This window comes from Balearica regulorum, chromosome 2, assembly GCF_011004875.1.
Source record: "Balearica regulorum gibbericeps isolate bBalReg1 chromosome 2, bBalReg1.pri, whole genome shotgun sequence".
Classification (NCBI taxonomy): domain Eukaryota; kingdom Metazoa; phylum Chordata; class Aves; order Gruiformes; family Gruidae; genus Balearica; species Balearica regulorum.
Genome location: NC_046185.1, coordinates 146,297,214 through 146,315,502, shown reverse-complemented (window position 1 = coordinate 146,315,502; position 18,289 = coordinate 146,297,214). Strand labels below are relative to the sequence as shown.

The 18,289-nt window shown below is 38.9% G+C and overlaps 1 protein-coding gene across 9 annotated transcripts in view; it reads right to left on the bottom strand.

The window, feature by feature from the left end:
• CACNB2 (calcium voltage-gated channel auxiliary subunit beta 2) overlaps nucleotides 1–18,289 on the bottom strand; it is a 255,737-nt gene that overhangs the window by 84,044 nt on the left and 153,404 nt on the right. For 2 of the 9 annotated variants that reach the window (XM_075746319.1, XM_010312374.2), the window contains exon 1: nucleotides 207–775. The exons of 6 other annotated variants lie outside the window; for them this stretch is intronic. In XM_075746319.1, coding sequence (XP_075602434.1) covers nucleotides 207–275 — 69 coding nt within the window. In that variant the 5' untranslated portion in view covers nucleotides 276–775. Of the gene's footprint in view, nucleotides 1–206; nucleotides 816–18,289 lie in introns of those variants that run through there. One more of the 9 variants, XM_010312359.2, reaches the window with a different exon arrangement.

Here is an 18,289-nt window from a genome sequence, read left to right as displayed (position 1 = left end):
TCGCCACAATGGAAGCAGCCACAATGCCAGAACAGCTCTATAAATAATGACAGCTCTGCTTTCCCTCCACATCTCCCTGCATACAAAATAAGAGTTCTGCTAATTCAATCAGAATGAAAACAACTGTCCTCTGCCTCACCGTCTTTTTTCCCCTCCCGCGCTGCAATATGTATAATATACACAGATAATGAAAACACAGGGCTTACACAGATATCAGAATTCTTCAGACGTCCTCCTTTGGCTCTTTTCAGAAGCCTGATCCAGGTGGCCTTCATTAGCCAGACAGCTCAGTTATTGTCCGCAGCTGCAGCGCCCGGCACTGATCTCATAAAACATGTGCACACTGAGCACCGCAGAATCACTGCTCCTTTCCTATCCATGCTCTGCTGTGAGAGCCTTCCTTCTCTTCCCTCTGCCTTTCAAGCTTGCAGCCTCACTGTTTCCAAGTATTCTACTGCAATTAAATTCTCAATTTTTCTCATGCCAGTAAAAAAAAAAAAAAAAAAAACAAACACAAAAAAACCCCAAAACACAACCCAAATCCAAAAAAACCCCTAAAATTCCACACCACCTCCAAAAATCTCAACTTGAATGATGAAAAGGTAAAATAAGCCAGGCTTCAGGTAAATGTTGTAAGAGATGCTTCAGTTGATCAAAACCCGAGATCGATCACAGAAAAGTACCTAGGGCTTTTTCCTTTCTGGTTTTTTGGGGGTGGATTTGGCTGTTAAAAATAGTGCTTATAAGAGAACCTTTTAAAATCCTGTGCAAAATGTATTCAGTGACATTTGCAAGTGCAAAGTTCATTTCATCTCTTCCTAGATTGGCTGGGGGTGGGGTAACAGGCTGTTCATATCACTGGGCATGCTCCATATGTGCAGCCTTTTACGCAGATGCTCACATCACACCAGGTTGTTAGCCTATGCCAAATTGCCATTTTACATCTCAAGGGTAAACAGCTGGAAAACACAACGTCCCTGAGAAACTGGAAGAGCTGGTACAGCGTCTTGTTCCCGTCATGTATGTCTGCTACGAGCCACGTTTCCCTCGGATGCTCGGGTCTGTCACGCAGCGCTTCCCTCTGCTGCAAAGCGCTGAGCTCCACTCCGAGCTCTCTTACAAAAACGTAAATCCAGGAGTTTAACCCCCTAGTTACTGCTTATATATTTCTGACATTAGCAGAGGAAAGAAACGAAGAATAACTGCAACATACCACTTAACACAGAAATATCAGATCCTAATATGGCAAAAGCCAAAGAAAACATTGAATTCCTATATTCTGTTTTTTAGAGTCACCCCTTATTCTTTCACAAAATGCCATGGGAATAACATACTAAGGTATGGTTTTCTAGGGCATTTACGATTCACTGACAGACATGCAACACTCTAGTTGAAAAAAGATCACTGTAGCTGACTGCAGCACCTGCCTCCCAGAAAAATTCACAGTTACAAGAAAAATAGGGAATAGAGATTACAGCTGAGAACAGCGGTCATGCACGTGTCGTAGTATGTCACCATGTCCCACGAAGGACCGAATCCTGCCACGGTTTGTGTCTCTAACAACTAAATTGCCCCATCACGAGCGATGCAGCAGCCTACTTTTAACCACTATTAGAGCAAACAATAGTTGTCACTAAACTGACAGTTTAAAATAAAGGTAAATTTTAACTTCCCAAATGTTTTATTTTTTCCTTTTCTGAAGCCCATAATAGTTACAGCATAGAGTTTAATAAGTTGTCTTTGAACTGACATAAAGAAAATTACCCTCCAAGGGATATTTTGCTTACAGGTGTCCAAATGCAGCTGCTATGTTATAGTGAGCTTTCAAAACTAAACTGCCTGCTGAGCTAAAGCGCGAGGAGCAGAAAATAAAAGAAAATACACTCAAACTTTTGTTGAACTTTTCAAAAAATCTTGTCTGTTAGAAAAATACCCAGAGGCCCTGTAACCTCCCCAGAGCCTTTCAAATGGGGCTATTCAAATTTTCCCTTTGCCACAACGGCCGCAGCTCCCCAACGGAAACTGTGGCGAAAGACGAGCAGCACCAAGCGGACAGATGTTTAGTGTCGAGTTTAAATCCTATTACGGTTGACACAACCGTGGCCTGTCCTCGAACCCACCGATGTTATCAATCACAGCATTAACGAAAGCTGAGACCGTGATGAACCCCCCCATAGAGCCCCAGCCCCCAGGACACTCTGGGGTCCCTCAACACTCGACCCGCTTCAGAAAAGGCACGTCCAAGCAGTTCCCCACCAGCACTGCCGATCCTCGGTGCCACTCTGCTGCCGAGCGAGGCATGGTGTCATAAACCAAACCCAAAGCAACACTACCTTTAAATAAGAGGAAAACAAACAAACCAGCCATGAAGCCTAACACAGCAATTGCACAATGGACAGTGTGGGTGTTAGCTTTCTACAGCACTTCCAGGTTTAACGCATCGTATTTCCCACTGACCAAGTGCATGGCATCACTTTTACTGTTGTTCGTTCTGCTGTCCAGAAGGGATGCTGCCTAACTGGCAGGTTTAACCTGGCCGGCAGCTAGAACAATCACACAGCCCTTCGCTCACTCCCCTGCAGTGGGATGGGGAAGAGAATTGAAAAGAAAAAAAGGTAAAACTTGTGGGTTGAGATAAAGACAGTTTAATCAGACAGAAAAGGAAGATGAAGACAATAATAATAATAATAGACTATACAAAACATGTGATGCACAACACCAACCAAAGCCAATACTCAGCTAGCTCTTGAGCCAAACTGCCTCCTGGCCCACCCCCCACTTATATACAGACCATGACGTCATATGGTATGGAATATCCCTTTGGCCAGTTTGGGTCAGCTGTCCTGGCTGTGTCCCCTCCCCAGCTCCCTGGATGCCCCACGCCTTTGTGTTGGCAGAGCAGCATGAGAAGCTGAAAAGTCCTTGACTGCTTGGCAACAGCTCAAAACATCAGTGTGTTATCAACATTATTCTCATCCTAAATCCAAAACACAGCACTATACCAGCTACTAGAAAGAAAATTAACTCTGCCTCAGCTGAAAGCAGGACATTGGTCCTCACCTTATTAAAAAAAAAAAAATAGTCACAGAAGCATAATTCCTATCTCCCCTAAGGGAACATGATGACTTTTGGGTCAGGCCAGAATTGCTAAAATTGGAATTTCATCTTCCAGGCCACAGGGATCATCTACAGTGCTGATCATGTCTTGTGTTGGCCACAGTCCCAACACACATCCAAAAAATCATAATGATTCAATTTAATTATATTGACAAATCACATGAATCAAACTCAATGTTACATTTATTTTCCCAGTGGGACAGACATGGTCATGTAAATTTTCTGTGGAAAGCATGGAAAAAAATTCAAAGCCTGACATGAGGGCAATCCAGGAAAAGGGGGAGCATACAATTACAATTAATTCATTTTATAAACTACTGAGCATTTTTATATCAGCTAAGAATGTATTCAACCATTTTAAGATGAAAAAAAGTATTCAAACTTAGATAAAAACTATGATGAAACTATAGTAGAAATATGTGGATTATTCAAGGAAAATAGGGCTACATGGGTGGGCATTGTCCATTCATGACAGTTAAGGAAACTACATTTTCTCCCTGGGTTACACGAGTTTTTGGGGTTGCTCTGGAGAACAGTATGGATCTTTTCCCAAGAACTCCTGAAATTCAGCCTTTCTGAGATTTTGCAGGTCTTCATCTCCTTCCACTGCAATATGGAAGAGCTGCAGTAATAAATGTATATAATATATGCTACTGTAGCCCCCAATTTCTCATCTTTCATGGGAAACTGTTTAATAAAAGTGAGATAAGTCATGTTAATAATTACCCCATCTATTTATTCTTTCTTCCTTTTCTTGTCCTCCTTACCTGGCATGTTTACAAACCCAGTTTGTTTGAAAAAATCATCTCCTGTTTTAATTACATGCTTGACAAATATTTAGCAACTATCCTATCACTTAATATATTAAGGTAGCTTCTATGAGGTATTCTTATAATACAAAGCCATACTTTTAACACTGCTAGTGGTCATATGTGATCATATCTGAGCTCCTTCTTCTTCAAGATCATACATGTCTTATCTTCTGTAGCATTAGAAATGTATCTTCTTCAAAGGACTGGGTCCTTCAAGTAAGAAACACTGCACTGTAAATATGAGGGGTTTTGTTCTTTTCCCTTACTTACAGGCAGAAACTCCTCAGTATAATCAGGTGGTGCCTCTAGAACTCTTCTTTTTCTTGTTAGTCTCCTGTACTCACACTTAACTTTGGTCAGTACAGTTGGAGCTCAAGTACAGATTTTGACTGCAGTGTTATGTTCATAGTGTAAAATCTGTTGATGTGTTTGGTCTGTTACTGTAATAAATTCTCACTGGGTTAATATAGCTATCATTACACTTGTAAATTCAGTCATGGCCTTCATATGATGTCTTCCTCAAAAAATAAAAGTGAACCTCCGAGTACCATGCGTTTCTCTTTAACGGTGTAATCCACTTATGAATTTGGTATCATTAGAACAGGTAACTTTCCAAATTCTTGAAAATTCTCAAATAATTATATTCTTAAAAAAGATCAAACAAGTTCCTTCAAGTAGAGACTTATTACATTATTATTTAGTAAATGAAGGCATGAAGCAGTAAGCAAACTTAATAAGGATTTTATAAGGAATAAAGAAATACATGTGACTGCACATATATAGAAACTCTTTGTTTATAATACTGGGTTCTTCTCCCAGATATATTTTTCACCTCTTCATTCATTTAATGCTGAAGAGAATTTTAAATCCAAAATGAGAAATATCTTCAGGTTTTCATTCAATTTATAGCTTGAATATGGAAAGCTCAGGCCAATAAGAGGAACAATTCATTTCAATATTCAGAATTTATACACAGATACCGCTAACTGCTCATCTTCTAATCTTGTTGACATAGTCAGAACAACATCACATGTCCTGTTAGGACATGGTTTGAGATGCTATATTGTGTCCTTGTGATGTACTACTACTTCTGGAGTGCTAGGAAATAAGGTAAGAGAAAGAAATGTTCAAGGTTATTTCCATAAATATTTCATTTCACGTAAAATCTTCAAAACTGATTCAGAACAAAGGCAAAATGCAAAATGTTAAATTTTAGCCTGAAGTGAAAGTGCTGACATTCACAAATTTTAATTATAATTTGCTAACAGAGAAGACAGATTGTCTTGTTTCATAACTAACTGACCAAAATTAAATGTATGGGCCACACAACTAGAAAATCAGACACGCTCTCACAAATGCACCATCAGTAGGGACCTCCGTTTGGCAGAGTGGCCACAGCTGGTGAATGTGAAAATTTCTTCTCTATGAAGTTTTCTCTCAATGTCTAAGCAATGTCATTATTTTGAATGATGCTGAAGAAAGCACAAAATGCTGCTCCGAGAATGCTATACAATGTTATATCGATGTTAAAATAAGGAAAGAGACCAGGTATTCATTAAGGGGATATCAAGCAGGAATTGTTGACTCCTTGTGTAAGGGCCATGGACACTTCAGAGCCTGGCAACTGCTGATGTCCTCTCCGGTCCTTGGCACAGGCCCTGCAGTGCTTGGCCATTCGCCCACTACACACACGTTTACACTTTAATGCTGTAAAACTCTGCTCTCCCACAATTACTATACAAGGAGGGCTACCGGCTCCTATAGTAGTCACTAACATTCTCTGCTATTTTTGCATTTAAAAAACAAAACAGATGTTGATTGGATTTTTTTGTTGTTGTTGTCTAGAGCTAATTGGGCATTGCTATGGCATCTACAGCCATAAGGGATGTTCAAATAATGGGAGGAGTGGAATTTTAGAACAGCTCGGGAGCTTTAGGGTGGCAATGTGATTAAAAAGGAGATTATCTGGGAAACCAGTCTTCTCGTTACCCTTAACGTGACTTTGGCAAGCTTGATCACAGCACCCAGCTCAACATTAACAGGTTTCCAAGGTGCTAATCCAATCGACAGCTGGATGAAAGCAGAGTTTTTTAAAATAGCCCTTAGGTTTGCAGAAGCCTAGAGTTGGGCATGCATGAACCAGTTAAACAGTTGTACCAGGTATTTTATCAGGGAAAAAAAAAAAAAAAACAACAAAAAACCCCCAAATCAAAACCAACACCCCACCCCCCTCACTAAACCTCCCCACATTTCCAGTCACATTTTCATGATATTAGCCTAAATGTTTGCTTTCCTGTTGTTATGCTAAGAAAAAGTAGCACAAGTAGGTATTTTTAGAGGTATGATAGTCTTTTCATGGTGACTTTTCAGAAAAACTTGGGCAAAAAGCAATTTTTTTCCAAAAGGGCAGCTACAGAGCTCAGCCTAGTTAGCAAACAAACAAACAGACCCCTCAGAGTTGGAGCTAAGCTTTCCCCAAATCTGTGGGATGCTCTGGTCTGTTATGTTTTACCATTTCTTTTGCAAAAACCACTAAAGAGGGAAAATTACCTGAGACTCTATTGTACTAAGCACTGTACAGTCACAAAGTGAATGACAAAACCTGCTTAAAAGAACTTGCAGTCTAAAGGATAAGAGAATATGAGCAGAGGGAAGGGGAAAAAAAAAAAAAAAAAGGAGTAAGAAAGGGATCAAGGTAGCAATGCAATAGAAAATAAAGCATTTTTAAATATTCGATCCCAGCATTATGACTCATCCCTTGCATAACCATGGTGGGTTGTTGTTTAAGTAAGTTTTCTATATGTATTATGGCAGAGATTAGTTCTGTGAAAGCCTCTGAAGGAGGATAATCTGGTAGCTCTGTATATTCTGACAGAGATTCTCCCACTTATGAAACAAGAGAAAGTGCTTTTGAGGAAGAGGGCAATGATAGGAATATAAGGAGGTTTCCTAGCTTATCAAAATATGCTTTATTAACAATATAATCACATAACTAAGAATTTTAACAACAACAAAAAACCCGAAAACTAAATAAAAAATGCATTTTTCACAACAATTAATTGGATCCAGAGGATAGGATTAAATTATTGATGATTTTGAGCTGTAAGAAAAAGTCAGAACAATGACAGAGCTTAGATGTTGCCAGTGGAACAACTCAGAGACAGGTGTCAAAGGAAGAAAAACACACCAAGGAAATGCTTGCAAGCTGCATGGACTTTAATCATCTCATTTTTGCCTCAGACTGTCAGCACACACATGGATATCAACACAACTTGGTTGACTTATGATAACTTTTTAAAGCTCTGGTAACTTGATTATATGTCTAAGCCCTTACGCAAAGGTAAACCAGGATTATTAGTAACAACAAGCCAAAGTGTGGTGGTGTTTCCTGAGACAGAAGCAGGTAAAAAATTGAAGGTTTTCAGGAAAAATAAAAATATAATTTTTGACTGTGTTAATCAACAGCAGATATCACAAAAGAAGGATTTTAAATGGAGGAAAAACAACTCAGAAAAAAGGATTTAAAATACAAAATATTATGTGTCAATACAAGAGCATGGAGAGAAAGACAAAGATTGGGTCAGCCACAAAATTACAAGGCCTTAATTAAAGAGAGGAAAAATGGAAAACACATCTGGAATGACATCAAGGAAACAGAAAGGCAACTAGAAAAGGAAAGAAATTAAAGGAAAGCATGGCAACCATCATCTCAATTTGTCTCCGCTCAGTTAAAAGTGCCAATTTAGATTCTCTGTTCCAGATCTTCAGTATATTTTTATCTGGGATTTTGGTTCAAGTCATTAAGATTTTCTGCATACTTAAAAATAACTTCCTTGAAAATTTAGCATGAAATTCTGTTAGCAATGGAGAATTTGGAAGGGAAAAATATATTTTATTTGCATTTTATCAAATTACCTTTATATGTACAATCCCTACTTGGTTTTCAAATATAACATTTTTAATCTACTCCAGATAACAAATGGAAGGTTTGGAGGGTTTTTTATTTGTTTTTTTACCTTGTTAAAATGTTGAGGTTAAGTATATACAGTGAAGTTTTACATAGTTTATGATTTTGAATGTAACAACTGCTTTAAATACATATTTTTGCTTGCTGCCCTTAATTTCTATACTGTAAACATAGTATTCATCTGTTAAAATAATTATCTGTTTTTCCATATATCTTCATGAGTTAGTTTGGCAAGTATGCACTCTGAAGAAACTGCTATCATTGACTAGTTGTCTACAATATTTTTCAATCTCTGATAAGTTTATTTTCCAGCCCATCATCTACTACTAAAATCTTGATTTTTCTAGTTATGATCTTTTGTTAACAGCAATCAGTGACTGTCAAGACATAAAACACTGCAATTTGCTCACTGCCTGTATTAGGAGAGATTGTCTTATCAACACCTTTGTTAAGTTACACACAGAGAAGACTAATGAATGAATTAATTTTCCCTGACCCAGGCTCACTGTCGAACAGCGGTTCGTTTGTGACTCAGCCCAGGTATCTCCGTCAGGCGCAGCCTTATCTCCTTTATCTCCTTTAAGCATCTGCAGCCTTGCTCTCTCTGATACTGCCAGAAACACCAAGTGAGCAGCTTTCGCACTGCATGGCACCATTTACTTCAGGATAAAAATGCTACAGAAAAAATACACATATCCTTGTCAGTGAGCTAAATGGAAGCTCAGTTTGCAAGCCACATGAGTCCCTGTGGTTTAAGGCGCTAGTCCTTTGTTCCAGCCTTCATCCTCATGTACCCCGCTTGAAAAATCAAGAACTGTTTCCTAATACCCATTACCTATCCTCCAGGTCTACCATAAACCTAAGGAAAGTATTTTCCCAATTTTCACAAGAGGATGAGACTCCTTACACCATTTAGATGTTACAATTATTCTCATCCAATCTCAAGAACACAACAGTGTGTAATACTTTGCCAACAAGGAAAAGTCTCTGGAAAGGCCTTTTGTCCCTCTTGCCTATCACATACCAAAATAATAATCTTGAAAAATTCTCTCTCTCCAGCATAAACTCTCTCTTTCCAGCAAAAACTCTTCCCAGTTTTTGTTCTAAACCCAAAATATATTAATTAACGCATAGACTGGATGATGTCAACTGTTCACAAACATTGGGTCTTTCAGGTTTGACTCTAAAAGACACTTACACTAGCACATCCACACAGAGCGGGTGAGGGTACGCAGTGTGCGACAATAGGTGAGAAGCTGAAGCAGGAGCTGCGTGCCTGAATCTCCCATCCCAATCCACGCAGCTGTCGCTGCTTGTACAGCTCCAAATGCCTTTTGCAAAAGGGAGAGCAAGACTGAGTTTGTGATTCTGACCCATAAGTCCTTCCTACTGCACTGTTACAGCACTATTCCCACCTCATTACTTAGAAGTGAGAATGAAATCTCTGTATGTTACTGCCTCTGTTTTCTACCTGCAAGTGAACACAAGAATGTGTGTATATATACACACAGAGTATAAATAACACTACTTCTCAAAAAACAAATTAGTGAAAGGTTGTAGGAAACCATCTGATAGTATATCATCTCTAATAACATATAAATCTATTTTCATTACAGCTAAACCAGATCTTGTACTATGTATTTATATCAGCACTACTGAGATTCAATTGTTTAAATTGGGAGAATTAAAAGAAGAGTATATGTTTTAGGCGACCTGGAAACAGAAATGTGCCTGCTACTGAAGATTTTGACGATGATTAGATGCTAACCTGGAGGAAAATAAAATATAAATGAATTGCAATAGAAAAATTAAAGGAAATCATAAAAGCAGCACATGGTCTTGTGATCTTTCTTAATTCAATGTTAAGAGTATTTTTTGTGTTCTGGACTATTCAAAGCTTAGTCGAGTACAACAGCCACTTTCCAGGACAATAAGTGAACTCAGGTTTTTAAAATTATTGCGACCTAAAAGACCAAACATTTTCTGTTTTTCAGATATAAAAGAAACATCAGGAACAGACTTCTTTCTGATTCCGAACAGACTTTGTCTGGGTCAGCACATTACATCATGTCCCTTACCGAGCCATTTCTTCCTCTGTAGGAAGCACCAAATTTTGGACCACTGGTTGCTTTTTCGTCTAGTGCTGCAATACTGAATATCGACATAAAATAAATGTTTGATTTGATAATAAATCCAAAATCTTAAAAAAGAATGCCTGAGGACTACAATACCTACACAAGCTCTCTCCTGTGTCAGAGCTACAACGACATAGTTAATCTTGTTCTCAGGATCACAAGATAGTTCAGGCAGAAAAGGGCTCAGGAGGTCTCAGTCCAACCTCCTGCTCAAGCTGTGAGACCAGATCAGCTTGTTCAGGACTTTATCAAGTTGGGTCTTGAAAACCTGCAAGGACAGAGACCTCTCTGGGAAACCTCTCTGGGAAAACCCATCCCATCGACAGACTATCCTTAGGGCGAAGCTGTTTTTTCTTACATTCAATCTGAACCTCTCTTCTTTCAATTTGCAGTGTTTGTCTCTTGCCCTCCCACCATGCACCTCTGAAGAGCTTGGCTCTGTGCTTTTGATAACCTCCTTGTAGATGCTGGGGGGCTTTTGTTTCCCCTCGAAGCCATCTCATCTCCAAGCTGAATAAACCCTGGTGCCTCAGCTTGTCCTTGCAGGCCAAGTGATCCAGTCCCAACCATTTTGGGAGTTCTTCACTGAACCCTCTCTGCTTTATCCATATCTTTCTTCTCTTGGGGCACCAAAACTGGGCACAGTAAAGCAGGTATGTTCTAACGAGTGCTGTGCAGAGGAAGATGATCACCTCCCTGAATATAGTGCCTGTGTGGGACTCAGGAGTTCAGGACTTCAAAAGAATCTGTGACTTTGGAAATAAAATAGAATTCTCCCCCCAAAATGAGCCAACATACACCTTGGGCAAACTTGTATTTATAGATGTGCTATACAATAGTCAACTTGTTCAAAAATTTTACGACAAGCAATGCCTCACATTACTGTAAAGCAACATTATTAATATGCTACCAGGATCAATCAACTCTGTAAAATTGCTCTGATAAAAAGATTCCTTCCAACACACCTCTAGCAAGTTTCTGGTCACAAAAGAGTCTCCAGCATCTGAAAGACACAAGAATAGAAACTCCAGTTCTGCAAGCCTTAAGGTCTCAAAACATGTTGTGCTAACTCTAACCAAAGAAAAAGAAACAAATCCATGTCATCCCTGACAATTTCTTTTCTTCAGGAACTGCACTGGCTAAAGCCTGCTTTTTCCTCTCTGCTCCATTGTTTGGAAATGGAATTAATTCTCTCCTTAAACTCATCCGGTTATGCTCAATTAAAAGTCATATTTCCTCCAGTTTATGAGGGAATCAGTTTCTGCTTAAGAAATTACCACCCAAACTTATCAACTGTACCACTGCTGATATCACCACTGGACTCCTGCTGAGGGGACAGGAATATTACAAAGATGTCACTGAGATTGCTGTTCTGCTGTGCTAATTAATAAGGCAATTATTATTTGCATGAGGCTCCTAAAGATAAAGAAGAAGAAAGTGAACAAGGAGAGAGCAGAAAGTAGGTAGGTGGATGATGGGCATCATCCATACCACACATAAGAGGAGCATCTATGACAAAGCAGCAAAGAAGGACAAGGCTTTGAGAGGAAGCATTTCACGAATGTAGGAGATGGACGGCAGGCCAACGAGCATTTCTGAACTTTTACTAGTTCTTTCCACTCTCCAATTTGGCAGCAGAGAAGATCACAAAAGCAGAAAGCTATCTTTTCTAGAATGAAAAATACTGTAGAAAAATACTGTCAAACAAAAAGATTATCTCAATGTTATTTGTGCTTATATGCCTGGCATTACAAGGAGAGTTAGTAAGCTAATATTTGCCTTTTTTTTTTTTTTTTTAAATATACATTTATATAACATCTAACCACTTCCATCTCTGTATTTTATGCAGTTTTCCATTAGAGCCAATAAATACCCAGTGGTCCCAGGCTTCTAAATTGAAGCATATAAACAGAAACCTAATTCCACAACTAGTTTTTCTGCTTAGAAGCTTACAACAGTGTCTTTGTGTTCACCCTGCTCTACACGAAGTCAGTTCCCAAAGTACTCATGGACAGATAAGAATTACAAAATGACAGAGAAACCCAAGATGCACCATCTTTTCCATGTCACACCTATGGCCCACTCAGAAGACATACAGATTTTATACATGCTGCTGTATCACAATTCAAATAATACACTTGTACTCAAATTCTCTGGAACATTCTCCAGAGACACAATGCCAGCTTTCCTGGCCAGGTCAAAGTCAGAAGTCAACACTAAAGGCAAGACAGGCTTCTCATGCTTTAAGAAGTCTGACTCCTACTGGCTTTCAATAGTCTTCCAGTTCATGTCTGTTCTGGAAAAAAATGAATTTAGTATGTTAAATATTTTTATTTTATTTTACATTTATCCTTAACTGATTTCAATTAGGCTGAAACACTTATTACAAAGTTTTGTAAACTTTAAGGAAACCAGAATTTCACTCTAGATTTGCACTGCTCTCCTTCCATCACTCCTTCTGTAATAATTATTCTATCCATAATCAGCAGTAATTCATACAATTAGCATCTCCCTAGCTGTTCAAAGTTTTTGGGTTTACAAAGGGTAAAACAAAAATGATGTCTTATTGTTTCTTTCCTCATGCAGAAGAAAAGGAAATGTTTGTTGCTGAAGTTGGCACAGTAACACAAATGTGCTCTCGTGTTTTGTTAGTTGTCTGCAGGCATGGATCTTTTTTACGATTCAAAAAGGCATCGGTATTTTTAAGTCCTGTTCATTTTCAAAATCATCATAGCCTATGATCTCAATAGCAGCTCCTTCTTGTTTCCTCTTTGATTATGCTAAAATAGACCTTACTTAAATTGAATAGCATTTCATTCACGTCATAAAATCTACCAGAGAAGTGCAGGGACAACACTGTCAATTGTCACAAGGCAAGTTGATCCACAAAACATGTTGTGTAACTGGCAGAACTAATCTCTCCCACCACACTTACAGACACAGATGTCCAGGTTTATTTAAAACAGTCCTAAACGAAACAGCACAATTTGTGGTGTTTGGATTTTTTTAAAATGTTTGCTTTTTACTGAGAGGCATTTGATTAAAGAAAGATCTCAAATTTTATTCCTGTGCTGACAAGGCAACAACAGTTAGAGGAAATCAGTTGGATTTTATTTTCTCCCTCAACACACTAAGAGAGAGTCCCATCCAGACCATTTCCCAGATGTTCTTGCCTGCAAATTCCATCCTCTGGATCCAAATTGATCAGAACATTATTTTGTACTAACAAGATACGGCTGAACAAAATTATTCATTTTTCCTTACAAACCTTTGTTACTGATGAGGGGTGAGGGACAATTACATTCATGCATGCATGGGAAAACTCTTATATTCAGAAGGCATAACAGTTTAAGTTATTAGCTGATTATCAGCAAATAAGTGTATGTGGTGATTATAAAAAAAAAAAAAAAAAGATGTTCTTGCTGTTAAGTTATAGTGAAATGTCAAGCAGCAAAAGCAAAATTTCGCATATGGTATTAGAGCCTTGTACAATGAGCCTTATGATTTTGCTTAAGCATCTCTGAAGGCCACCCATGTTCTTGTCAGTATGTCCGTATAGCGAATAACAGAATTACAGCAAACAATATGAATAATTCCATCTTAGAAAGACCACAGGATAATTAAGGGAAAAGAACACGACTTTCTTAAATATATGGGGTAAACCACAAATATGATACATATGACAAATTGACTATATTTGAGCAGCAATCTAATGCTCCTGTCCTTCAGATCTCACTTTATAGATGTATCACTATATTTATATGGACTGCACATGAAGGCAAAAGAATCACAGAGAATTACAGATTAGAAGTCTAAAATTTCAGAATTATATAGTACATCCTTCAGCAATATGAACTAAACCATGGGCAATTGCTGGACAAGATGAAGACTTCTAAGAGTGAGTTTTGACTTGTAACACAAAACATGGGAATTTCTACTTTGGTGCCAGTAAGATTTCTATATAGCTTGTATTCTCTGAACAGAAAAAAATAAGTTCGGGAGGGGACATCTGGAGGATCCCACCTCCTGTTCAATGCAGTGCCACATTAGTTCACTCCAGGGCCTTGTCTAGTTGATTTCTGAAAATCTCCATGGATGGAATTTTTTCAAATTTATATAGAATTTTACTTGTTAATTTCCTACACCAGAAAAATGGAAGGAAATTCTAAGAGTAATCTATCATCTTAAGATAATAAATTCAGAAGTTATATGACATTTAGCCTCAAAAATTAGCTTGCTGGTCTGCTTCCACAAGCAGATGAATACAACTGTATCAAGTTCAGCACAAAGTCATTTTTAGTAAAGCCCATTTCTGCACATAAAAAACCTTTAATTATTTCCAGTGAAGAAAAAATTAAGTTTCTCATTTACTTTCAGGCAAATATACTTTATAAAAAGACATGCAGAGACCTTTTTCCTATCATATTGAGTTGTTCCTTAAAGGAATAACTTTGCAATACAATTATGTTCTTATATTATAATACTCTAATAATAGTTATGCATGTATCAGCCTTGCTCCTACAAACTGGCCTACTACTGTTCCCTCTGCTTAAAATTCCTGTAATGGTCCACCTGCCCTTAGACTTAAGAGCTCAGCCGGGTAGGGAGCACTCTGATTTTGGATTTCTGCACCAACATTGCTTTGCTTGCACCAATAAACAAATAATTTAAAAAATTCCTTTTTAATAAGAAAATTTGCCAAGATGTTTGCAACAAAACACAGAAACTGCCTTAAAAAACAGTCAAAAATGTATTAAAACCAATGCTTATTAACTCCATTTGCTTGCTTGTAAGATTTAACAGAACATTAAAACTATATTGTACATCATAAAATACAGTATGTTATTCTAGCATTTTAAATGCCAAAAAGTCCTATGCATTGCTAAATTAAAACGTATAGATTCTCATTGTGTGGTAAATGACAATGTACAATGAAATGTGCACAGGAGACCCTCTCAGGGATTTCATTCTTTCACTTCTCAGAGAAAAGCCTTTAAAATTGCTGGTTCCTATAGTCCTGTAGTTACAGCAATCATAACACCCAAGTTTTGCTAAATTTTCTCCCTGCAGAAATCTTAGACATTAGTCTGGTCAGAGATGCATAAAATAATAAACAAGCTTGTCATGATTTGCTGAAAAAAGAATTAATGACTCCAATGCAAGATGAGCTAACCATCCCCAGCATTTCGTAATTCTTATTCATCAGCTAAAGTTGTTATCTGGAAAGTCACATGTAGCATAAGTAAACAAACAGCACTTCATTTAGTTAGTCCAGTTGTCCAGAGCTTGTTTATAATTTAGAGAAGACACGTCTTCATGAAGACAGATGCCCATAGCTTTGGTAAAGAGGTAGATGGATGTTTTTTCTGTGATAGACTTCCTGACAGACGACATTGAATAAAAATATATAACAGGTTTAGTCTGATCAGCTGTTTCTGAACTGGTTCATCAGACCTACTTATTATACGCAATTGGAAAACAAAAATGTATTCCCACACAGACATAAACACGCAATCTCAACTGTAAAAGAAGAGGGGGATAAAAAAAAAAAAAAAAGGAAAAAGGAATTGTGCCTGGAAGAGATTATCAAAGAAGTTTCAGATCAGATAATATGAAACAGGATTTTTGGCCCTTGGTTCCCCTGTCTGGAAGGTTCCTATCAAAATGACACTGGACTATATCCAGCCTGCCTCCTAAAAGCGCTTAATTGAGCTGTTGTAACTTCTGCACCGTTGAAAAGTCAAGAGAGCCGTGAGCTATCTAGACTGCCAGACACCACCTCATGCACCCTTGAAGGGAGAAAAGTAGCTGCGCTACCCGGGGTAGAGCATCTAAAAGAGACAGTCTGCCACACCAGGCAGGCAGGCACGTATGGCAGACAGCGTGAACATGCCTTTTTGACTTTAGCTTTCCATATGTGCTGCAGGGGAGTCACGATTTCAATGTTTCACATAAAACATCTTGCATGTGTACCCCTTCTGCTAATTTACATCCATCCACAGGCTAAACAACAGACATCAAAATGCATGTCGCAAATACTTAACTGTAAAACAGACTTTAAAATAACTCTATTGTTAGAGGCACTACATTGAGGCCCCTGTAAGATCTGGAATTTTCTTGTACCATATTCATACACAGCATATACAAGTCCCATTTCATCAAGGTACCTTCTTCTAAACACCTACAACTTTTCCGTGTAGGGCTCCACCCCAAGAGTTATAAATTCATGACTTAAAACAGGCATGCCATTAGTATCTTTTACCCACAAGACTTCTCTAGCTACACAGGTCTCCTGACATCTAATTAAAAAAGAACTATGAATATACGTGGCCTAACAGGGAGCAAGTTGTAAATAATTCCCAAAAGCCTGGGAACACACACACACGCACACACACAGACATGTGTGCAGAGGAATCCACGCTAATTAAGTACGTTGCAGCTATGTAAATCAGAGAAGCACAATGAATTAGCTTGTTGTTAGCTTTGTGCTGCCCTAGCTAGATTACTGCTCCTTATGGTAATATTTACTATGGCTACATTAGGCTCCTCATTAAAAAAAAGCCATATCTCTTATATCAAGACCTGTACAGCAGATGACAACGCAGAAAAGAAAAACTTAAGCATTCCTGTTCATGAAGTTATTTTTTTAGACGTTCATGTCGGTTCATTTCAGTGAGGTAAACTGTACAGAAAGAGAGGTTCATTAGTGCTTTGCCAGGAAGTAGGTAGTATTATCATATTTATTTCCTTCAGATGGAAAAAACTGAAACCAAAACCAAGCAATTTAAAGGTTTCATCAGGACTTGGTGCTAGCAACACAATTAGAAGCCAACCATTCCCAGATCCTGAGACTTCCTTCCCTCCTTCCCACTGCTCTCACAAATGGAAAAAGAGCCAAGAGGTACAGAGCTACCTCAATCAGTTTGGTGGGAGGGCATGCAGAGACAAGTCTCTCCACACAACTCCACCCTTTGGCTTTTTCCACTAGCACTTACTACGAGCTGCAAGATGAAGGTGAGAAGCAAAGGAGGGAACTATGATAAAAACACACAAAAAAAGCATTCAGCACTGGTGAGGCCACAGCTGGAGTAGTGTGTCCGGTTCTGGACTCCTCAGTACAAGAGAGATATGGACATACTGGAGAAAGTCCAATGGAAGGCCACAAGGATGATGAAGACACTGGAGCATCCCTTACATGAGGAAATGCTGAGAGATATGGGACTGTTCCACCTGGAGAAGAGAAGGCTCAGGAGGGATCTTTTTAATGTATATAAATACCTGAAGGGAGGGTGCAAAGATGACAGAGACAAGATCTTCTCAGTGGTGCCCAGTGATGGGACCAGAGGCAATGGTCACACACTGAAACACCGGAGGTTCTCTCTGAACACCAGGAAACCGTTTCACTGTGAGGGTGACTGAGCAGTGGCACAGGCTGCCCAGGGAGGTTGTGGAGTCTACATCCATGGAGATACTCAAAAACCATCTGGACACGGTCCTAGGCCACTGGCTCTAGGTGGACCTGGCTGAGCAGGAGGGTTGGACCAGATGACCTCCAGAGGTGCTTTCCCACCTCAACCATTCTGTGATTCTGTGTAAAGTGTTCACGAGGCTACTCACCCACACCATCTGTGAATGCCATTTGTAAATACTTTGGTTTCCTTATTTTGTCTTCACATTTGTGAGGTGAACTGCACTGGTCCTGCCAACGCAGGCCAATTTCTACACTCCACATCTCTTCCCCTCTACTCCATAAACAGAAGTAAACTTCTCCCTTGCTGTTTCATCCCCTGGAGCTTGTCAGTGTGGTTGGTTTCTAAATGCTAGAAACCATTTGACCTTTGCTTACTTTACAGGGCTCTCTCCCGTGCATGCCTCAGGTACAAACTTACTTCTCAAATATTGTACGCTAACCGTGACCCGCTTCCATGGCAAGAGGTGTGCTCGCTCCCTTCCTCCGTTGTCTTCAGACACCACTCAGCACTAAACCAGTACAAAAGGATCCTGGTTAATGATAGTCATTGTTTTGCCTCATATTTGCTGTTGGAAATATCTATTTTAAAAGTAAATTCCTGAGGGAGGAACACTGTCTTTAATCTCCAAGAGCTTCACATACCCCAGGACGCTACGTTATAAAACAGATATGTTGTGCTCTATGCGAGGGATGTACAGTTCATAGACTCATGTACGTAACAGGACTTACAGCTCAGTGCCTCCGCCTGCGGCCTCCACAGAGCTCCCCGCCTTTTTCTTGCCTGTTT